The 24,730-nt window shown below is 36.3% G+C and overlaps 1 protein-coding gene across 7 annotated transcripts in view; it reads left to right on the forward strand.

The window, feature by feature from the left end:
• cep112 (centrosomal protein 112) overlaps nucleotides 1–24,730 on the forward strand; it is a 141,962-nt gene that overhangs the window by 18,243 nt on the left and 98,989 nt on the right. For all 7 annotated transcript variants that reach the window (XR_003674630.1, XR_003674631.1, XM_028455099.1 and 4 more), the window contains 9 exons: nucleotides 2,215–2,301; nucleotides 6,543–6,642; nucleotides 7,035–7,153; nucleotides 8,652–8,795; nucleotides 12,724–12,878; nucleotides 13,546–13,675; nucleotides 13,747–13,839; nucleotides 14,021–14,080; nucleotides 15,201–15,280. Coding sequence is in view for 5 of the 7 variants with exons in the window: in XM_028455099.1 (XP_028310900.1) it covers nucleotides 2,215–2,301; nucleotides 6,543–6,642; nucleotides 7,035–7,153; nucleotides 8,652–8,795; nucleotides 12,724–12,878; nucleotides 13,546–13,675; nucleotides 13,747–13,839; nucleotides 14,021–14,080; nucleotides 15,201–15,280 (968 nt within the window). In the remaining 2 variants the exon portion in view is untranslated. The remainder of the gene's footprint in view (nucleotides 1–2,214; nucleotides 2,302–6,542; nucleotides 6,643–7,034; nucleotides 7,154–8,651; nucleotides 8,796–12,723; nucleotides 12,879–13,545; nucleotides 13,676–13,746; nucleotides 13,840–14,020; nucleotides 14,081–15,200; nucleotides 15,281–24,730) is intronic.

The raw sequence follows: 24,730 nt of genomic DNA on the forward strand, positions 1-24,730 counted from the left end.
TCTGTCTTATCTGATTGTTTTTATGAGCTGAAAAAGAGTAACCGAGTCAGTCTCTGTAGTTACAGTATGAAGGGAATAGTTCTGCCATTGGCTTTCAAGATACTGCTTGAGGTAAAGAGACACAGGGGATTTACACTGTTTAGTGTTGATAAGGTAATGTTTTAAACTGTTTAGGCCTTCTTCTTGTGGTGGGACTTAGATTATTGTGTAAAAATTTAAGATAAAAATGTTTACTGACTTTTTCAATCATTAAGTTTTTGCCTTTATGCCAGATATTCACATTTAGACAAAGTTTTTATCTAGACTTACCATCTGAACAGTCTAGCATTGTGTAAATGGCATCTTGCTGCCGTTCAGTAGATAGCGCTTTACTGCTTACGGACTATCCTTGAGCATCTGTGTTTACTGTGAATGAAAGACTCTCAGAGACATTGTACATCTGTGACAAGATGAAGGACACACACACACACACACACACACACGTACGTTATAGTTGTAGCACTTTTAAGATGCTTCGTGGAGCACAAACTGTATGCAGATGATTTGCGAACACATTCCCCTGAGAAAAACTGCTCTGACCTTGCATCGGTTTTCAGAGTTGAAAAGGGGGAAAAGCTCTTTCCGTCTTTGCCCTTCTGATTCCCTCCTTTTACTTTAGTCTCTCCTAGCACCCTTTCATCTTTTCTAGAGCACAGTGTCAAAAAACATGGCATCTTACAGCGCTCACTCCAACTCTGAAGAACACAAAAAGGAGAAAGCTTGTACCACCCGGTTGGACTGATTGAAGGTGTCTCAAAAGCCTTACGTAGAAGACATTCCTCCTCCCTGCTTCCTTTATAAACAAGTTTTAAACACCCTGATCTAGTTTGACAAACTTTCTCCAAAGAGCATTTGAAGAGAGGATGAAAAAGTGACACCCCCACATGTGCTTTTTTCTTTTCCTCTTTTTGTAGGGCACCAACAGATTCAGGCCTCTTCTTCCTTTTTTGCTTTTCTAGCACTGTCATCCTTTTTTTCAACACTTTTTCCTCTACGTTTGCATAAATTGAGGGTAACTGAAGAAAAGACAGGGGTGAAAAACTAAATTCATCACAAAACACCAAGGATATTGGGTGTATACTGTATGTACGTTGACGTCATTGATTCATTCATTATTTTTAAACTCATTTTAGCCATCTTAGTTGCCTTCCTCATACTTTCACTCAGCATAAACCTGATGTAATTTGTCTAAGTGATCTCTAATAATGTACATTTTTTAAATTGTACTTGTTCTCATTCAAAAGTTGTTCTCATCCTGTACTAATGCCAGTTTGCCACCGAAAAAACACTGTCAAAGTGACATTTCTGGTGTTTTCACGGATTGAAAGTTGTGCCAAAACAATGGTGGATGTTGATGTTGTGGCTTTCCACGGAAACTCCTGAATATGTCCAGTATTTTATGTCTCTGAGTGACATCATATTACAGGGAAAGTAATAAGAACTAAATCGGCATCAAACAAATCACTGTCCATTTTCGCTGGTGAAGAAATGCCTGATACCACTCTAAGAATGAAGTAAGAACAATTCTCAAATATCAAAATAGTAACCTCGAACATCCATTGGAATTGGAATTCCCAACCCTAACCCAAATTCATAAGTGTCGTTTGTTAGCCTAACCTTAACCGTTTGTTACCCTAACACCAAACCCTAACTCTAACTTTAACCTTAACACCTAACCTTAACTCTAATCCTAACCCCACTAGATCCCTCCACCTAAACCATAAAATGCCAAAGGTGTCATAATTTAGCGAACAACACTTAATGACAGCTTTCATGACACCATATTCATGCTAATGACAGATAAGGACAGCGTAATGTCAGCCTTATGGATAAAACTTCAAGTACAGTGTTACCAAAACAATTTCTTCCAAGCAGTGAGAGGAACCGAATGCTAATTGCAAAAACAATGGCTACATTTACACCAATTTCAATCTTGATGTGGTTTAGACATTAGCTGCTTGTGTACTATCTATATTTTTTCTATATCATGTTTGTAGCAATCATGTATCCTATTTCACTGAATGTTTACTATGTTAAAATCTCACTGTTGGACAAACTGTGATTAGGCTCTTCTTCCTTTTTTTTAATTTGTCAATACAATGTTTTCTTTATTTCATGTATGGATTCAAAAGCAGAAGTTGAATGAGTTGTTATTGTTATTCACACTGTTTGCAGGCAGAGATGAAGATGAAAATCCTGGAGGCCAAGTACCAGGAGGAGAAGCTAAAGATGCAGCAGAGACATGATGCAGATGTTGAAAAAGTAAGGCTAAAATTGGGCTACATTACTATAGCTGTATCAAAGTTAAAGTGCCTTGTTTGTTATATTCCCATGGCTACACCTTTGGCTATGTACTGTACTGACTACGTGCAGACCTACATGTAATGACCAATCGCATGTGGTTTAAAAACCAAAACAAAACCGCTCTCATTTAGGGTCCGGCTCCCCTCATTCACTTCTATAAATCCTTAAATCATACATGTGCTAATCTGCATCACAACATGTGATGTGGTGTGCATTTGTAATTGTGCACCACTGTTTATAACGATTCTATATGACTTTCCCAGGTTGTCTTGAAATGAGTTTCGATCAAATCTAAGCTTTTTACAGAGAAAATTTTACTTTTTTTAAAAAAAGGAAGGCATTTGAAATTATTGCTATGTTATGATTTCATTAGTTTAACTCATTTACAATGTATTTGGGTTGCTAAGCTTGTTGTACCCCTCATCAATGGCACTTAAATATAAAGTATTTCAGAATGTTTGTGCTGTAAAGAAAAATCACAGTTGTTTACATTAATGCAAAATGGGATTCCAACAGACAGCAGCTAACAGATCTTCGCCACCGAAAGAGTTGACTACACTTACTTTGTTGACAGTGCAGTAAAATGTTTGCATAACCCCCTAATAATGTTGCTCCACTAAAAATATTAACAATGAATATTAATGATTGGCTACTTCATGGACAGTATTTCTAACTTAAGAATAACTGCAAAGGCTTTTTGATATCTACTGGTATATATACAGTATTTATATATCAAATGATGGAATTTAATGTAGCAAATGGCAAAACCAGCAAACCACCACGCTTTGCAGGTTTATTTTTAGACCATTCTTTGTTTTTACCTTAAGAAAGGGCTTTGTTTTTGACAGTATATATATGAAACTCCCTAGTGAATACAATTCACACTTAATAGCTATTGGAATAATAAACACTACAATAGAACTAAATGTATTTCTGGATAAAATTACTGAACAGTCAACATCTTATAAACTAATGAAACTTTACACTAAGATATTGTGCCCATCACTGATCCTGGTTCCATGGTTTGGTTGCTAATGAAAAGCAAAAGGAGGATTTTTTTTTCTTCTAAGCACTCTATCCAACCAAAAAAAGAAAACCATCCCTTCAAAGCTTTCTGTCAACTGTTAAAAATAAAAGTACTGTTAGTTGATTTCACACCGGGTGCCCGTCAAATCAACTGCAGATCAAACACCTGGGATCTGTCATGTCCTCCGTATGACTTTTTCTTTGCTGCCACAGAAGCTTTTAAAATAACTGTGAGGGGGAAAACACTCAATTTTTCTTAACTGTTAAAGATGTTCATTGCTTCTTTGTATTTGACAAGAGACAGGATGACAGCTCGTTCTCTCTTACGCTTTAATTGGATACATATTGCGAGTTATGTCCAATTAAATGTTCTCAAAAATTAACGCAATATTTCCCCTAATAGCTTCAAAGTAAAGTGATATAATGAACACTTTGACAAGAAGGAAGGATACGCTGGTTTAGTTTGAATTAGTCTACCCATTAATGAAGGCTTGGCCACCTAAAGGCCACTACAGTGTGTGTCCCCTGCTTCAAATTAAGAAGGTAATGAGTGGACAAGCCCCAGTGTTGGATGCTAATGGTTGTGGTTTAGTTGTGTGTGTAGATAAGGAAAACAGGGTGAAGAACAAGCACAGTCACACTAGTAAAGATAATCTACTTAACCCTATGTAGCTCAGTGTATGTTGTGAATTGTGATCCTTTCTGGTGTTAAGATGTAAGTTTACCAATGTGTTGACTTCAGATTTTCTCTTTCCTTTGTGTTCAGTTTTGTCTGTTCACTGATAACCTTGGATACAGACATCCCACAGAACACAGGATTTCTTCTGCATTAGGATGTCTATTAAAAAGCTAAATTCAGTTCTCTAAAAGCTGTCATTTCTCACCATCTGATGTACTCTCTCCCTGCAGACACTATGCCATTGCCTTGTTTAGTAACCCTAAAAAGCACAACCTTTTCTCTGGGGTAGTGAAATGGAAAAATGTGGTATCCCTAAATGTTTTATGAACTTTGCCCTATTCTCCTTTCATCTCCCTTGTCCTTTCTCTCAGAGAGGATGACAGGCTTGGCTAAAAGGTGCACCTAAAATGAACATAATGCTAAAGTATCATACAGGCTTTTGGGGTCCGTGGAAAAATAATCACCTCTTTTACTGTTCATTTCGTGTTGTGTATGTGGGGATGGTCAGAGAGAAGCCTAATATGACACAATAGTGATGGACCATTGTTTCAGTGAGAAAAATATCCAAACAGAAAGGCTGCATACAGTGATGATCCAGAACATTCTAGCAGCTCATATGTAGGCTTCATATTTTTTTTCATCATTCACGTACAGTATACTTACGGATAAGGGTATGCTGATCCGATATTGATCATCGGCGGTTTCTTTATCAGGTCGACGCCCCACCAAAGGTAAAGCAAGGGTATCAGTCCATGTTCAAAGATATTTTAAGGTAAACTGATTGTGTTTATCTCTCTTATTGATTTGATTGATTGATTGTTTATTCCGAGTTCATTGTACATTACATATACACATGACTCTTTTTAAACTAACATACTTTCATATATACATACATATACAAGTTAATTTTATTGATTTAACACTCCTGGATGTAATTTTTCCCTGTAGTCGTTACATTGGGTTTTGCTATTTAAGCTGACCAGAAAATAACAATATATGGCAATTGTCTTGCTGCCTATTAATTTCCCCATGTAATGGGTCACCTTAGTCATCATCAGAACAGTTGCCCCCCTGAGAAATTTGTTAGGAGCAGCCACTGATATTGTTATCAGATATCGGTCCTTATCAGCAATAAAGAAAGAAAAGAAAAAAAAGAGTATAATATTATATATCTGCATCTGAAATCTACGCTATAATATTCATTAGAGTTGTTAAGGTTGTTTTTCAGGATCTTTTGTTTTCTTCTAATTTATGCTATTCAAATGTACAATATTCTTCTGTTTAAGTGTAAAATGTATCTAACCCATTAGTTATTAATAAATTGGTCATTTACTCTCATAACTACTGTTGTTCACTGTTGTTCTGTGTTTGAGTTATATCACTTGATCATGCCTTTTTCAACATTCTAAAATACAAAATACATAAGAACAGTATGTATGATCCATGCCAACATCAGATCAATTACGGTATCGGCCGATAACAAAAGTTGTGATATCGGTATCCAATCGAAAGTGAAAAAGTTGCATCGGGACACCCATGCTTGCGGGCATGATATCCAATTTAGGGTTCATGTGAACTTGTTTTCATTTTATCACTGATCTCCAACTTTCCATCACACCTAAAATTACACACCACAATTTGATGAATTCTTTATGTACCCAGTAGTTCTGCAGAAAGCCTTAGAACAAACCAACTCATTACAATCACAGTTAAAACAAGAGCACTCGGATAGTGCAAACCTCTGCCAAAACACCAAATATCCTTTTTGCCAGATATCACAGTTATCTAGATCAGTGATTCTGATCATGGTTCCACGATCATTCACACTTTAAAGGGTTGTAATAATTGTCTATCCCCATTAATAATGATACATAAGGTCAAAATGTAAAGACACCCTCATTTCTATTTAAATTGCGATGAAATGTGCAATCCGGGTATGATCTAGTTGAAACTTGGTGGGGTAATTGAGGAACCAACTCAACATAACTGAGTCAAATTTCATAAAGATCGGCCAATTCCGAACTGAGATATGCATAATTGAAATTTCGCCAATAATGAGAAATTTGGATTTTTCAATTTTCAAGACTAATCCAGAATGAGTATCCGAATCCCCTCCAAAATGTAATTCAAGTCTCTCTTTGGTGAAAATGTTGTCAAAACCAGTTAAGTACTTTTGCTCTTACTCTGTTAACAGACAAACAAACAAATAAGCCTGGTGAAAATATTACCGTACCTCCTTGGTGTAGGAAATAAATCATATGTCAGATTTGCATATTTTATTACATTTTAAGAATAAATGCACCCATTCTTCTGTTCCTTAAAACATATTAAAATAAAACTTTATTTTGTTTTATTGTTCTTCTGTGAGATTCTGGTGTCCACCCTAGGTTACCCATACTAATCTACCTTTCTCTACAGCTGTAGGTGATATTCTTTGTGTGAAAACAATTGTTTAGTTTTTTTTCAGAATGAAATACATGCTCTTGTTTTTCAGATTCTGGAACGTAAAAATGGTGAAATGAAGGAAATGAAAAGCATGTACCAGGTCAAGCTGAAAGATTCAGAGGAGATGATCCGTAAACTCGAACGTAAAGGTAAGAGATACATGAATTTCAAGCATTTGCTGAGAAATGTTTACACTTGTGTCGCTGAACACTCCAAGTAAAAAGCCTGAGTATTGAAGTTCACAGGAGGGTGTAGTGGTGCAGAGAGACATGTTCCAGCTGGGCAGCTTAATCTCATCATGATTAGACTTTATGATGTTCTCTATTATGAGCTACTTAACACGTTTTGACACCAATTCACGTTTTTCCTTTAAAACGTGGGAAAAATGAGGCACAATGAGTAATTTTATGCAAACAAAGTCATTACTGGTATTGATTTCATTTCACATCTTTAAGCACGAGTGTGTGTTTGTGAGTCTGTTTGCTCATAGCCCGAGGGCAAGGCCTAACTGCCCTCTTTGTGTTTCTGTTCTCTCCCACAGTACAAAGTGTGCTGCAGCAATCCCAGGTCATCTCTGAGAGCAAAGAGAACCAGATAGCCGAGCTCAGGAAGATGTCAGATCGGAGCACTGACTGTCTAAAAAACGAGTGGGAGAAGAAGGTGTGTGTGTTCTGTAGCTAAACACAGTGTGTGCAGCCCTGGGCCAGAGGAAGCCTGTGCATTAGTTTAAGAGATTTGCTCTACTGTCATTCACGTGGATCTACAGCTTCTCTGGGGGTTTTAATGCTATGTGGGATGGATAATTGCCTTTACAATCCGATTTTCTTTTTTTTGCTGTCTTTATCCATCGTTGAAAGTCAATTAAATGTATGCTCTCCTTTGAGATTCTGGAAAGTCTTGAGCAAAGCTGTAAAATGATTTTCTCACAGTAAAATACAACTTCACCCTCATAAATAAGCAGTTATTCTATATTTGGAAGAGACTTCAATAATTTGATACACATGAGTCATTTACTAACTTTTGAAAGTTAACTCTAGTATGCGATATTACTTAATGTTTTTTTTTTAAATTTTTCCTTTTTAAATGTTATTGCTCATAAGTTGTATAGTTGGTTTAATGAGCAAAATATAGATTGTTTTTTGAGTCCCTTTTCCAAACTAAATATAAAAGTATATTGTTTTCTATTGGAAAACACACAAAAGTGCTTATGAGATCCAGCCTTGCATGGTTGGTGTAAGGTTGACACTTTGAAACTATGACTAGAGCAGTGTTTCCCAAATGGGGGTACGCGATTGCACTACAAGGAGTATTTGAGAGAGAAAGAGTGGAAAATTAACAAATTAAAGCATTGAAAATATGGAGTTTTATATTCATTTTTTGTTTAAAATTATAATCTTACTAAATATTACCAGCAACTCACAAAACGACAAGAACAGACAAAATAAGCGAAAAATATACTTAATAATAAAAACAACAGATAACAACAAAACACAGAAAATGACACCAAAAACACACAAAAATGACACAAAAACACAAAAAATTATGATAGAAATTATCTTGACTGAAAATACAAGGGTCCATCTTAGTCCCACACCAGGAGGGAGATGATTGGAAATGATAAAAACTATAGAAATAAATTTATTCAGGAGGCAGTTTATACTGTTTATTCCACTTATTTAAAAAATCTTTAAAATGTGTGTTATTGCTCATTCATTCCATCGTTATACTCTATAGTAAAATGTTGTACTTGGATTCCGAAATAAGAGAAAGGGGGTACTTGAGCCAAAAAATTTTGAGAACCACTGGACGAGAGCATCGGTTCAAATCATGCAAGTGTTTATTTACCGCACCCCTTTTGTCATGGCAAAGCCTTTTAAAGCTAATCATTTTTACCTTTGCATGTTTGCTTCATAAACTGATTAACAAACCATAACAGGTCAAAAGATCAACCTTATTTCACCGTTAACATGTGGTTGACCATTGAATGTATTTCACTAAATATCATTGATTCTGTTTGGCATGGTGTCATGCTAATTAACAACACTAAAATATATGCTAGTGCACAATAAGAGCCGGTTTACGATTCACTGAGAATGAGGTTGGAATTTTCCATACATTTTTTTTTTTACTGGTGCGCGTTTGTTCTCTGCTTTTGCAGCTTCATGCTGCGGTAACAGAGATGGAACAGCAGAAGTTTGAATTACAGAAGAAACATGCCAGAGACATCCAGGATCTCTTGGAGAACACCAATTTGAGATTAGCTAAACTGGAGTCAGAACACAATGCTCGATCTCAGGCAACTGTGAGTACAGCAGCAACCATGTGTGGGTTTGCTGGTTCAAATGCTGACATAATTATCATCTGTTATGTCAATGTTTGTCTTTCTATCTATCTATCTATCTATCTATCTATCTATCTATCTATCTATCTATCTATCTATCTATCTATCTATCTATCTATCTATATCTATATTTCATTGTACCTTGATATTCTGTGGGTTTTTAATAATACCTTATCCTTAATTATGTACACACACACACACATATATGTATATATTTGTGTGTGTGTATATATATATACAGTATATATATATGTATACACACACACATAAAGGGCATACACACACATACAAGCATGCGCTCACACATATACACACTTTTCAAGCATGGCCTTTCTTTGATGCAATATGAAAGGAGTTTAACTTGAAATGAGATTGCACAAATTTCATTTGGGATTATCAGCAACAAAGGCCAATTCAATGCACTGCCTTATAAAAAGGTGTTGTCATCAAAATCAGCATTCATGGGCACCATGCTCAATGCATGTACGCACAAATGCACATGTACCCACACACACACACACACACACACCGCCTTTGGCCTTAATCTGTCAACAGGAGCACATTTAAGAGGCCTCAAACAGTGGATGGTGCAGCTCTGTAAGGCCCCCTTTTTAATAATTAAGGGCAGACAAGGTCCAAGAAAATGAAAAGAGCCGTCTGTCATTGTCAATTAGCTGCCCTCCAGCTGTGAGTTGAGCTTGACCTACACACATTCTGAGGGTAAAATGTTCAAAGGGGACCTAATCTCAGGTGTGCTGCTCTTGAACTTTTTAGTCTGGGATTAGCATCTTTGTGCCAAACCTTCAGATGTCAACATTTTCTTGTTTTTTTATGTGTGTGTTTTAAAGGGGATTGAAATAATTCATGAGCTTTTAGACACAGTTAATGACAGCACATTAAGTACTTCACATTTCCACACATCCAGTTAAATGCTTCTGTGGGCTGTCATAAATCTCTTTTTAACATTTTACCAATATTGTTGATATATTGATAAAACAAGTTGAAGTTGAATTTACACATTTCCTGACATTATACATGGGTGGTCCAAAGAAACTTCTCCAGGTATCTATAATTGGCATTAAAAATTGGATGCTTTTCCCAAATTAATTTTTCACCTTAAATTACAAGTATTAAGTATATTACCACACACAGAGAATAAATGAAATGACCCATAACAATTAATTTTGCATTGACCATTTTTCTTAATTTAACGTCACTTCCCACACTGATGTTGAGATTGGTTTATTCCTTTATTAAATAATAAAGGCATCAATCAATCTCTCTTCATAGATCTGTTAACAACTTTAATTTTTTTGCTGGTTTTATTCAAACACCGTCCGTCCATCTTCCACTTGTCTTTTCTGTTTAAAATCAAAGAATTATTCAACTTGAAATCTTTGAGCATCTAGAAAGTTCATAATGGAGCTTTTTCTGCACTTTACACCAAGTAATTCATCTTAAACACTCAATCAAAGATCCTAATTCCTCCCACGGAGCGTGTCCAGGTGTGCCAAGTCCAGTTTCAGCGCAGACGCGTCTTCTCATCTGCTGCCAGAGCGCTAAGTGTCAGCATGCTTCTCAGAACAACACAGGCCTCTTGTTCCTTTTCTTTACACCCTGCACTGTTTACACGAAGCCAAGATTCTCCGTCTCGCACTGCTCACACACTCTTTTCAAACACACTCTTCCCACCTGTCATTCCACCTTCTGTTATCGCCAGCCGCTGTCATCATTTAGATCAACTTGCACACTCCATCTTTAATCAGCTCCCCATCATCGCCTTTATCTGTCTGCCCACACCGCATTCCATGCTTACAAAGCACACACACACACACACACACACACACACACACACACACACACACACACACACACACACACACACACACACACACACACACACACACACACACACAGACAAACAGACAGATTGAAGTGACATTTCCTTTAATCTAAAAAGTGCAAGAAGAAGCTGTCTCCATCAGCTGGACTTTGATCATTGTTTTTATTAAAAACCTGTTCCCTGATTGTGTTTTTGACACTTGGAATTCAGTAACACTGAAATAACAGTGTTCATGCAGCTGGTCGCTGCATGGACAGCATGAAAATGAGGGGCGTATTATCTCAAACAGCTTTACTGCAATACTGTAAATACAGATAGTTTAAATATAATTGTAAATTCAGTTAAATTCAACTTCATTTATATAGCGCTAATTACAACAAAAGTCATCTCAAAGCACTATCAAAATAAAAAAAATTCACAATAAAAAGGAAAAAATCCAACAAATCCACATGAACAAGCGACAGTGGGAAGAAAAAAACTCCCTTTTGTATATTTTAAATCTCCAGTTGAACCAGGTTCAGGGGTGGCAATCATCTGCTTCGACTGGTTGGGATTAATGGACTGGAAGAGGAGAACAGAACAGGATAGAGAGATAGAACATCAGAGTGTCCCAGACTAGTTGAGCCGTGAACCACAGATCAGGAAATGTCAGCTCCAGCATCAAGACACTTGAAAGAGAGAAGAGAGAGAAGGGCGAGGAGAAGGCACAGACTGCAGAAAAACATGATACATTATTAGCAGGTCTGCCTGCCGGGTTTTGGGCTTCGTTCCTAGTGGTTAGGTTGACGCATAGTGGCGTCTCCATGGTCTGAAAATCAGACTTTGAAGCAACTGTTCTCTATTTAATAGAACGTGAGCTGCGTTTAGACGGCCTTGAGACAGGTTAGATTTAACCTGCTGATGATAGGTTGTTGCAATAGTAATCCTGTTGAGTGTCTCACAATACCATTACTATTGCAGCAACAAATCATCAGTGGATGTAACTAACCTGTCTCATTCCTGCAGTGAAATGATGGAGCCGATTACCAATAGTTACAATTTTAAAACTTTAAATACCACAGTCTCTATTTCCATGAAAATAAAACAAAGCTTTGTGCCTCACTTTGCCTTTAGAAACTTTGTGTTAAAAAATAGCTTTTTGCTCTCTAAGACGTTGCAGGCATGACCCTAAAAAATCCAGCGGGGTCGTGGCATGGTCCAGTTGAAGAGCCCTGTAGTGTAGGGATTAGATGTAAGCTTTTTAGATCTTTGGGAACAAATTGAAAGTTTCCTGTATGCACATTCATGTCTGTATATGTGTGTGTATGTATAACTGTTAATCTATCTTTGTAGTTTTCTTATTGTTTTCTAGCTCAACATTTATTTTCACTTCTCTCTAGCTTTTAATTATTTTGTACAGTTGCTTTAAAGTCACCACTTATGTGTTCAATACTTGCAAATGTTGTTTAAGTTAATTTTTGCATGCTATTGTCCAGTGGTTTCCAACTTTTTTGGATCGCGACCCCAATTTTTCATATCGCATATTTCTGGCGACCCCAAATATTTTTTTTTCTTCTTTTTTTGCTTTTTGATCAAGTTTGTATTTGTTACAAAGTATAACAAAGTAGCCAGGATTCCTGTACAAAGTGACAAGATGTGCCAGCTCAGAATTTTTTATACTATATTTTATTTTCTTAGTTTTATTTGAAATGAATTTATATTTTGATTTGAAAAATAAGAATGATTAAAACATTTGAATATACATTTCTAATCAGTAATTTTTTTTACACATTCCAGGCAACCTCAAGGTTTAAAAATGCTGCTAAAGTCCCTTTTAGTCAAATAAAAGGGGATTTCTCCACCTCCACATTGCAGCTATTGAAATCATTAAAACAGTTTCATTGTTCTTATGTAGAGCCCAAGGGGGTCATAACTTCTACAATGAATGTCTTTCTGTAATGTTGGTTTTTGATTCACATTAAAACAGTGAAGTCAAGTGACTCTGTCTCACATCAATTAGAATTGTCCTTTGGTTGTTTGTGGTTAATTATCATTCTTGTGGTCCAGGAACAAACAATGCAGGAGCTGGAGCTGCGTGTAAAGCAGCAGGCGGTGAAGTTAGAGAAGAGCAATGCTGAGCTTCACAAAGTGACACAAGCAAAGGCTCACTTGGAAATTCAAATTGCATCCATTACTGCTGAACTGCAGGAAGCAAAAAGACGGTAAAAGACTATTATTGACCTTTACCTATTCTATTAGAATTCCCTGGAAGTTGCACAATGTTTATTTTAGGGATTCATAGTAACAATCTGGCTCCTGTGTTGCTGAGTGGTGACTTTTATTATTATTTATTATGTAATTACATAGAAACTGAGGATGTGCTTTGCCATTATTCTGACGATACGATGCAATTCATGATTGGCATGTCACGACATGATATATCTCGATACTAAACAATACGATATGCGACACAATGTATTGCGATATCAATGATAAATACAAATGTACCTTTACAAGTACAAAATGGTATGAAATACTTTATTTCTTTTTTTTTTCTAACTTGCGAGAACAAGTAGAATCCTTAAACATGTTGTTAAACTGTCCTTTGTGCCAAAAGATGGTAGTCACATGAGGATAATCGTTTAAGAGTGGCGTGGGAGCTTTTGGGATGCATCATCAGTAGTGTTCCTTTGAATCAGGGGGTGTTTCAGCCTTTTTTAATACTAGACACCTTCATCAGAGGTGGCCAGCTACAGGGTGATCAAGCCTGAGCTTTCGTGAAAACAATTTTTTCTTACACACCTAATAGAAACTATTATTTAAAAGAAAATTAGTGCATTTCAGAAATCCTGAATTGCATTTTGAAGCAGGTTTTTTCAATGTGTAAAGGACTGTGAGTCTGCAGAAAGAGAAGGAGCAGCAGAGTGAGCAGCACGAGCAGAACATACAGAAACTCTGTGTCAAGTACGAGACAGACGTGAGCCACCTACATCAGGAGCATGCGCTGTCCGCTGCTAAGGTCAAAACATCCTCCATTGTTGTGGCCTTCCGTTTTTGATAACATGATTAATAGTACAAACTTTCCTTCAGGCCTCTGAGGTGATGGAGGAATTTGAGAAAACAGTTGCCCAGCTAAAGCAGCAGCTTCAGGAAAATGATTATCGGAGACAACAACAAGTTCGGGTAAGTTTCAATTATGTGTGCACAGGCTTATTAAATACGTGTGCCCATTTGATGTTGCTTATACATCCTTTAACCTATATGCCTTGAATATTTTTAACACTGTAGAATAGCTTGTAACACGACTTAATTATAGTATGTGTGCAAAGCGAGATTGATTCAGCCATGCTTACTCTGTTTTTAGGACCAGGAGATGAAGTTTCTGCAAGAGAAAAATGAATATCAAATGAGCTATGAGAAAAAGGTAGTGCTGTTTTATAAACTCCTTCTGTTCCTTTTTTGTCATTACATTCAATCAGCCCTAACCCAGATGAATGTGGTCAGATCAAAGCCTGCAGGCATGTGTTTCTTGTGGTCCTCGTTTTTTTTTTCCTTTGTGAAGTTTTACATTTTAGTCTCATAAAACTATGGCTGTAATTAATGGGTGAATGTAAAGGTGGAAGGGCAAAAAGGAAAGACTAATTTCATTATTAAGTGTAACTAACAAGTCACATGAAATTGTGACTTGTTAGATAAAATTGTGAAAGGTAGATTTGATACAGTTTTAATGTAATTGTTAAATCATCTTTTTTTCTTTCCTAAATGTTTGTTTAATTGGCACTAAAACCCACACCTATACTTTTAAAAGGCTTTTTTAAGTCAAAGAGCAGCCATAAAGCTAAAGTACAGAGATTGTCATTAATGATCAGACCAGGCCAGACTTCTGAAGGAAAGATCAAGTTTAAAGGCTTTACTGCAGCTGGGTCATCTTAAAAGTGCTACAACTATAACGTACGTGTGTGTGTGTGTGTGTGTGTGTGTGTGTGCGTGTGTGTGTGCGTGTGCGTGTGTAGGCTGGCATCCATATGCTCCTGTCATCGATACACCTGCAAGAACTTAGAACAGCTTTTGTGTTTTTGAAGGGTCAGGGAGAATTTAAATTAGGCCTCTCTCAGTACTTTTGGTTTTGAAGTCTGTTATTTTGTTCCGTCCTTGTAATCAACTTGTGTTTTTCTAAGCCTTTTTCTTTTTTTTGTCCGTCTTACTGCAAGGTGACAGAAGATTAAAAAACTGAAAGAGTAGTGTTTTTCTTTTATTTCTGTCACAAGATTCCACTTTTCAATGGTGTGCAGTCCTAAATTAGACACGTGAAGGAGAGTTTCTGTGTCTGGAGCCCATATGGCTGCTATAGATCTCGAATGAGAGGCCTCTAAGCAGGCTGATATACACTGATGGTGCATCTGATGGGGTGATCAGCAACAGAGACAAGACCAGATGCGCGAGGTCACAGACAGCAGACTTTTCCTGAGTGATGTTTGATGGCGTCTTCTTTTGCACTCACTCAGTCACTTATGTGCATTTTTCACTCTCTGTCCTTGTCTCAGGTTCAGGTGGCCCACAGTGAAGCAGAGAATGAAAAATCAGAGTTGAAAAGGAAAATAGCCAAACTTGAAGACACACTGAGGTACAATTCCAAATGTAATAATCACTTAACTTTAGCAATTTCCCTCAACACTGGTGAACCTGAATCAATTGATCAATACAGATCCTAAAGAAAACTATATTGTGTTAGTTTGGTTGTGCTTTCAATTTTAATGTCATTATTTTCATGTGCAACGCAATGATCAGAGGCACTAACTTAGTATTAAGTACACAACATACTGTGTATCTGATTAAAAAAGAGATTATTAATTTCAGTGAGACTTTCCTGGTTAAATAAAGGTTAAAAAAAAGACTGCTGGAGATTTCTTACTGTTAAAAGAAAAACTGTTAGAAGGGAGTTTTTTCTTCCTTCTGTCGCTTATGCTTGTTCATGTGGATTTGTTGGGTTTTTGTTTTTTATTACAAATTTTATATTTGGAAAGTGCTTTGAGATGACTTGTTGTAATTGGCGCTATATAAATGAAGTCGAATTGAATTGAAGACACATTTTCATTACACCAACAAATACATGATATATACTGTACATTAAGATTGGTAAAAATATGATTTTAAAGCATTTTTAAATATGCATAAAGTTGACATGTCTTCCAGGTCCCTAGGAAATTTGATCCATAAGTTAAAAGCTATTAAAAAAAAGACAGACATTTGTAAAGATTAACTCTTGGTCCATGAAAATGTCTCTGCACTGAAAAGATATTGTATTAGGAAAGAGCATTTGCACACATGTAGTCCATATCCACAATGGGATGTTGACAATGTTTATTAGCTAAAATATATCAAATTCTAAAATACATCTTTATGTATTGTATTTTTAGAATGACTTGGTGAATTTAAACATAACATAAACACCAGTGAAGTAAAAACAATACTTATTATACTACTACTAATACTACAGAACTGTTGGTAAAATTATTCAAAATATTATGAGCTGGCCCCCATCACTAACAGTTTATGGTAAACACAGTAACTTATTAGAAAATAGTGCAATTACTTCTCAGCTCCTTTGTAATCCAAGTAAATAAATACAAAGAAGTGAATTTCCTTATCCATGCCATCATTTGTAAATTGAAATTTCATTATTTTCTAATTATGAATGGAATATTTTTGATGAACATTGTGTTTATCATAGCAACTTACATGTAAATATCAATCCCTGGAGATAGATATTTTTAACTTTAGTAGTGACTGCACATGTGACATATAGAAAAAATAATTAGCAAAAGTAAAAAAAAAAATTTAAAAAAAGATGTGGTGCAGAGGTCTAGTAGCTGTTATGGTCCTTTTAAATCATACATTGTTACATTAGGCCCCGTTTGCTCAAATAATCAGGAGTTACCAGCAGGAAATGACAAAAACAGGTGAAAACACACTATAAGAGATGTGATTATTTTTTAATATAGGAATATAAATAGACAATAAGTTTACATAACTGTAATAATTTATATTTACTAACTTCGATTATTCTCCAGGAGAAACCCACAGAGTCCCATGTTTAACTTCCTACACAGGGATAACGTCTGTTTAGCTCATCTAACATCACATTGTCGCCCATTTTAAACAAACTTCTTCTGAGCTCAACATTAGCAACTATTTAGAACACCAACAACTGGCACGATGCTGCTTTTTCTAGTACAATCCCTTCCTTAGAGGTCAATAAGACAAAATCCTTTTTATGTAGATTGAGTATTAACCTGATCAGAGTTTTATTTTAATTATAATTTCTTAATGTTTCATTAGTGAGAAGCCGTAAATAAACAAAACCTTTGTAGTGATTTGATGCTGTGAATTCACTATAAATGTCACAAGCAAACATTAAAGCTTGTACTTTTGTATTGTTTGGCTGTCATTGTCAGCGTGTCTACAGAGGACAAATGTAAATACAGCAGACGGATTCATTTGTGCATAAATTATCCCTTGTTGTTGGTATCAGTAACATGTCATTCCCTCGTTTAGTGTTAAACATAGAGAAATGGAGAGTGGTCTATTGGGCTCTCAGCTAATTAAATAGTCCCCCCCCCCCATCCCAACACCACCACCCCCCACCCAAACACGCACACACACACACACGTATATAGACACACAAAAGCATATACAAAGCAGTCTGTATTTATATATATATATATTTATAAATCTCAATAAGAATAGCAGTATATTATTGCATTTTGTACCACAATAAAGTTACTATAGCAACAACAACAACAAAGGCACTATAAAGCAGTGCATATAATAAGCTTCTCTCCTGGTTTTTCCTCCCAACATGCCACAGATCATTACAGGACGTTAGCAGAGAGATAGAGAGATACACCTTAGAGAAGGGGGAGTGGGGATGGGAGGAGACAGGAGTGGAGCTCATCTGGGGAACAGATTGCAGTCTTTGGCAACAATGACCTCTAAATCGCAATTTGAAAACATCAGAAAAAAACCATTTGAATATCTAGAGTCAAAGGAGAAAGAAAACCAGCTGGGATATTTCTCAATTATGTTTTTTTTTTTTTTTCTCACTTCACGATTCATGGTAATTAGGGACAGTTTTCATTTTTTGCTCTACAAAGCACTTCTTTAGCATGAGATGCAGCTGGAATGATCAAAACCATGTGCATATTGTGGTGTGGAACCTTTTATAGTAACTCTGACTTTGTCGTTGTTGCACATTTAGATTAATTTTATGGTTAGCATTAGAGATGCACAATACTGTTGCTTAACATCTGTATCGGTTTCCCCACTTATTATGAAAAACAGATTTGTGCTGTTGTTTGAGATGAGATTTTAAACATGAAAATGCCACTTTTTCCAAAACTAAAGTTGCATAAGTATTCTTATTTTACACTGATGTTTAATTTTTGGAATTTGTCCACTGGGGCATCACATTAAAGGTAGGCTGGACCTGTTATTTCTTTGAGATATAAATTATGTGACCAAAAATGAGGTTGATGGTAGGGATTGGGTCTGCATTGTTTCATATCGTAAATCGGAAATTTTATGTTAGACAATATTGGCAAATTGAATATCGGCAAAAAGCTAATAACAAACATTCCTACTTAGCATGTTAGCCTTGTCGAGGACATCTCCAAGCATTGACCTTGGTATGACAGGTTACTTACTGATTGAGCTAGTATGTCGATTGTTTCATCTATGATGGAAGAAAGACTGAAGCCCATCTTTAACATAATTTATATGTCACTATACATTTGATCTTACACATAAATCACAGCTTCATTTATTCATTTGTTTATTTGTTTATTGGATCCTCATTAGCTTCCACTGTGGTGGTTGCTTATGGGGTTGTAACCGGAGGGTTGCGGGTTCAAATCCACTGTGGGATCTTGAGCAAGTCCCCTAGACCTAAGTGCTTCCAGGACTCTCTTGAAAAAGAAATTAGTAATTTCAGTGAGACTTTCCTGGTTAAATAAAGGTAAAAGAAAATAAAATAAAATACAGAACAGAAAAATAAAGACAGTTAAAAATATACAGAAACATTGCATAAAATGGTACATCAAGACTGCTGGAGATTTCTTACTGTTAAAAGAAAAACTATTAGAAGAGAGTTTTTTCTTCCCACTGTCGCTTATGCTTGTCCATGTGGATTTGTTGGTTTTTTTCCTTTTTTATTACAAATTCTGTATTTTCAATGGGCTTTGAGATGACTTTTGTTATAATTGGCACTATATAAATAAAGTCGAAGTGAATTGAAGACACATTTTCATTACACCAACAAATACATGATATATACTGTACATTAAGATTGGTAAAAAAATATGATTTTAAAGCATTTTTAAATATACATAAAGTTGACATGTTTTCCAGGTCCTTAGGAAATTTGTTCCATAAGTTATAAAAGCTATAAAAAAGACAGACATTTGTCAAGGTCAACTCTTGGTCCATGTTGTACCCGCAGGTAGTCTGTCTCCATGTATGTGTCTCTCTCTTCCTTAATGATAATGTTTACTTTTGTGGCATTAATGCAAGCGTAGTTAGATACAACCATGAGACATAACCCTCATGCATGCCACTACATTAAATGATGCATCGACCATGCCTCTTTCAAGCTATAGGCTGTGAACGCCTGCTTGTACTGCATGTGTGTGCACATGCGTACCCTTTATCTGTGTGTGTCTTTGAAGCGGTCTTATCTTTCTCAGTGTTCCTCTCCCATGACAGGAGGAGAGGAGGGAAGCATGGCTGGTAGTGCAGAGAAAGCCCTGAGCTGGGACTGGGAAGCTTGCAACTCCACTAAATGTTTAGGCGAAGGAGCAGGTGTCGGTATAGATCTTGAATATTAAATTGCTTCATTGGAGTTCAATATTTACTCCCAAGACATTGAACAAGGGGTTAGACACGGGAAACAGTTCGATAGTGCACACTTGACCAAAGATAGATTCTAAAAAGGAAAGCTCTTTAGACTGTCTCAATTCTTAAACAGAATCCAAGTTAACTACAGTAGTTTTAAATGATAATTTGTTCAATGTTTAGCTTGAAATAGTTAATCTAGTAGTTTGATACTCTTGCATTTTATGTCTTGTATGTGCAACTCTAGTGTAGCGGTCTGTACTCTTCTCAATGCGTTGTGTTAAGTTCTTAATTAAGACCACGTCACTTTTGGCCAACACAGTTTTTATTGGCGAAATCCTGGCATAAAATTAAAACAGTCAGTCCTTGCTTCTGCATACACACACACATATCTTACACTGAAAACATAAAAATCAATAAAAATCACCCATTAATTATAAGTTTAAAGTAAATAATAAAAATAAAACCGGAGCTCAAGGCCTTTGCTACTCACCAGAAGACAGCATGGTCAGAACTACAGCTGTCTTCCGGGTGCACGTCCCACGTTCACAGGGGTGAGGCATTCAATGACTCTGGGATAAACTTGATTCAATGCAATGTGTGCATATTGATGTCAAGTGGAATTATACATTTTTAACTCCGTTACACTAGCAAACAAGTAAAAATGATCATTTTCTCATAAAAAATTGTATCTACAAGTATGATCTGGTATTAAAATAAAACACAATGTTAAGAAGCTTTTATTGTTATGGCAAAATTGTTTCTGCTTTTTTTGTCCGTTGTGTCATATTCACATTGTTGATTTAATGATTTATAATGACGTGCTTGAGGCAGGTTGTGTCTTAAGTATACTGTATGTGTGGTATTATTTTTCAAAGGTTAAAAGGTTATATAGAGAGTTCATACAATTTAATGCTGTTGGCTCAAGATAAGAACTCAAGCTTCATTAAAAATTAATTAATACATAAAAAAACTCCCATACCTTTAGCAGAAAATTGTGTTTCGGAAATATGAAGTAATCTTTTGGATTGTGATGCCGACTGAACTCTAGAGCTCCTTTAACTCAGGAGTTAAACGTACAGTATGTGTTTGTGCTTTGTCCACCCACATGTTTATCTACGTATATAGTGTTACTGTCAGCCTATAATGCCGCATTTCATTACATATCTTTCTCTCCATATGGATGTTTACTCACCAAATGAAGCAGTAACTAGAATAAGTTAAAGCCACTCGCTTTATTGTGAGTTTGTGTTTGAAAAACTTAGGAGTTGTAGAGACAGATGGTTGAAATACTTAAAATGCCAGTAAAAAAGCTTGAGTTACTTCATTATTATAAATTGATTTGTTGCAAAAACTTCCTTGAAAGAAATTTCTCTAAAATAAGTCACGTTTAGCTGCTCTTTTGAATAACAATTGCAATTGCATAGCAGACACCAGCTCAAGGATGTGGTTTTAAGTTCAGTCAAGAGCTTTGTCTATAAAACTAATATAAGAAAATAATTGGAAGTTCTTTTTTTATTTATTTATTTTTTTTCACAGCTGAAAAAACTATTGACACAAGTTCTTACTTGAGAAAATTATCCAACAAAAAGTGACCAAAGGTATTATTTCCGAGCATTGCTCCACCTGGGTGGAGACAGTAGGGAGGAGGGAAGTCAATAACTGACTCAAACATACTGACAAGATGATGTGCTAAAACCTGAACCAGATACAGATGAAATAAAAAAGATTACTCAAAGTGAATTAACATCCAACTAAAACAAAGACACCATCAAGGTATATCCTTATAAACTTAAAGATGGCAACATACCTCCGGGTACCACCAATCTAACTGAATATAGCCAACTGATCGTAAAAAAGATCTCAATTCTGACCGACACATTAAGAACTGATAACTAAGATTAGTGAGAACTGGTGGAGAATCTCAACCCTGCAGTTTTTAGATGGTTTGGTCGTCTTAGCTTCAAAGAGTAATGACCTCAGTTGGCAGCTGATTATGAAGTAGCTGGGATTAAATCCTGCACCTCCGAATGGAAAGTTGACTCTTTCGCAGGAAAAATCTGCAGCGGGACAAGCTTAAGTAGTGTTCACAACTGTAAAGTGAAGAGATCATCTGGCAGATCTTTTGCAGTGATGTGGACGGTTAACCAGTCTGTTGTGGTAAAGTAGGAACTAAGCCAGAAGGTGAAGCTCTGCAGTTACTAATTGATCTACGTTCCATCTAGTATATAATCTATATCATCACCTCTGGGTAAAGATCAGAAGGATGAGATTAGCAGAGTACAAATGGCCTAAACTTTAGCTCAGACGTCTGAAAGAACAGTTGTTTTATTTTTCTCTCTCTTATTTAGTATGAATAGCTTTTATGGTTCATCAACAATAAATTACAGTAGAATGTAAGATAAGCTGAATATTATATAATCATTTTAATCTTTACCAAATCCACTTTCCCCTGCTTGATGATTACATGTTATTAATGCTACTGGTCTTATAACACAGAGGATCCCATACTCATTTGACCTCCAAGGCCAGTTGTTGTATATCTATAAGTGAAATGTGGTAATAAACATACCACATTTGTATGATTCCATCCATCTCAATAGTGCTGCGTTTTCAAGGCTTTTGTTTCAACTTTCTGGGTTTAATATTTTTTTGCCCTTGAACTATCTTTCTTTTGTGTTCATGTATTTGTGGTCCGTCTCTTTCTGTGACCGTTTGTGTCTTTTCTCTCTTTCTCTCTTTCTCTCTCTCTCTCCCTCTCTCTCTCTCATTCTCTGGGGATGAAAACTAAGCCTGTTTTATTTTTTTCTTCTTCAGAAGTCTCTGAATATTTCAGTTTTGCATTTTCTCTCTCTTTATGAGCTCCCTCTTTTTTTCAAGCCCCCTTTGATGTGTCTTTGGATTCGTTATCATTCCGTTTGGATGAGCTCACAGACGCAGATGCCACACATACACACATCTGTGTGCTCTCTCTCTATCTTTCTATGCTGGCGACTAAGACGCATCCACAACACATAACTAAACATTTAAGTGTGATGTGGGTCACCCACATCACTGCTCAGGCATTTCTTAAACACTCTACTTACATAAAACAAATAGTGTTATTGCCAATCAGAGTACTAGTGTGTGCTTACTTGCATTAAATATAGATATACATACAGAAAGTGACACACACACACACACAGACGACATGTGGCAGTGATGTGGTCAGAGCAAACATGGGCATTCCTGTCACCCTCCTGTCTGCCAGGCGGCTACACGGTGGAAGCTCTGTCTCTCTTCCTCCCCTTTAAACAGACGTTTTAGTCTTGAGGGATGAGAAGACTTCCTCTTTCCTCTTTTGAGAAGGCACATCTTTAATTTGAGTCTCCTCTCCTTCCACTTTTCTGACCAGGGATCCATTTTAAGCCAAAGGGCCGCCCTCTTCTTCCTTTCCCTCTCTGTTCCTCCCTGCCAAGCCTCCTGACTCTTTCTCTGTCCTCTCATCTCACCCTCATTGCTCTGTTATTGATGGTGACACGCTGTCTACTACTCGTGCGACCACACACGCTCTCTCACACACACAAACAAAAAAAAAAAAACTGAAACTCAATCATTGAACAAAGTATAAGTGTAGATGTCATGAGTTCACCTGCTCTCCTCTTCTCAGTAGCTTAATATATTTTTGTCACGTGTCACATTCTTGATGTTTGCAAGAGTTTGGATTTCTCCTCAGAGGTCCCGGCTCAGCAACAGCAACCTTTAACTTAGTCATCATCCTTTTTTTTTTTGACTAGTGACAATCGTAGAACTTTCAGAGGTACACAAACATAATTTTCTCTGTCTCACACACACACACACACACACAATCATCTCTAAAGCAGAACACGCACACAGCATTTTTTTGCTCTGCCGTGGAAGTTTTAAAAACTTGCTTATTCTGTCACATCCCCGTTTCCATCTTCCTCCTACACTCCTTTTTGTATTTTTGTCTTTACAGATCTTTTGTGTCTCTGGAAGGCAGTCACATAACAGACTGATTAATAATTACAGAGTACACAAAACTGTAAAAGAGACAAGAGAGAGAAAGTCATTTCCTTTGTTGCTTGATGTCGAACATGAAAGAGACCAAAATTACAAAGAGTCACAGCACTACAAAGCTTCTACATTCCTTTCTCCATTTATTTTTGTTTGTAAGTTTTATTTTTATTTTTTGTTGCTGTTTTAATCTTCTCTTTCTTTGTTGTTGTTTTTTTGTGAAATTCCACTGTAATGGATCCTGAATCTGTTTCTTTGATTGAAAAACAAATGAATTACTTTTCTACTCATTTAATAATTAGTGTGTACACCTTTGCAGATCAGCAGTAATCAAGTGAACCCGTGTGACGGTTGTTTTGCTTGGGGAAATAAGGACAAATGGGTGCGTAAAAAGTAATACATTATGTGATAATTGCCAAAAATGTTTTCTTTAAAGCTGGAAGTAAATACATTGATGTGTACTGATTTAGTAGCCATGCACATTTAGTGTCAGATATTACCTCATACACATTCCCCCAGTGTCACAGTGACATCAACTCATGTCAGTTGTTGTTAGCAGGAACGTATCTGGTAGTTGCTGTACACCACACATTTAACACTAGCATGCCCAAGGTTTTCTTACTCCTGCTGCCCTGCCCAGAGGCCGCCAAATGACACTCATTTGCAACTCAGTGGGGCCACCTCTCTTATGTAAATAAAGCCATTCGATCGGAATGTGCAGCTGGGCAGTGACAAACTTTGGGGGTTGGTGTAAATGATGGCCAGTGTTGAGAAACCAGTTTCTCCCAGGTAGATGTTTGTTAATCCAAATAACATTATATGGAATTATTGGATAAGAATGGCCAAATTAATATGAGCCATGTGTGTTGTGATCAATTAATAAACCACAATAAATAAAATTAGAAAAATAAAAACAGTAATAAAGCAACCAAGCTCCTGTTTCCTACTCCTGTATTTTCACTATTTACCTTTATTGTTTTTGTGCTTATAAATCAAATGTATTGTTGCTATTTATGGTAAAGAAAGATTTCCGAGTGTGAAAAGGACTGTTTGAGTTCTCACTTTAAAAAGGTAAATTCACGAGGTCCACCATTCACTAACCAGGTCCATGAATTATTTTATTAAGCTATTATTTTACAAATTTGAAGAAAGTGCACAAGATGCACAA

Source organism: Gouania willdenowi, chromosome 8, assembly GCF_900634775.1.
Source record: "Gouania willdenowi chromosome 8, fGouWil2.1, whole genome shotgun sequence".
Classification (NCBI taxonomy): domain Eukaryota; kingdom Metazoa; phylum Chordata; class Actinopteri; order Blenniiformes; family Gobiesocidae; genus Gouania; species Gouania willdenowi.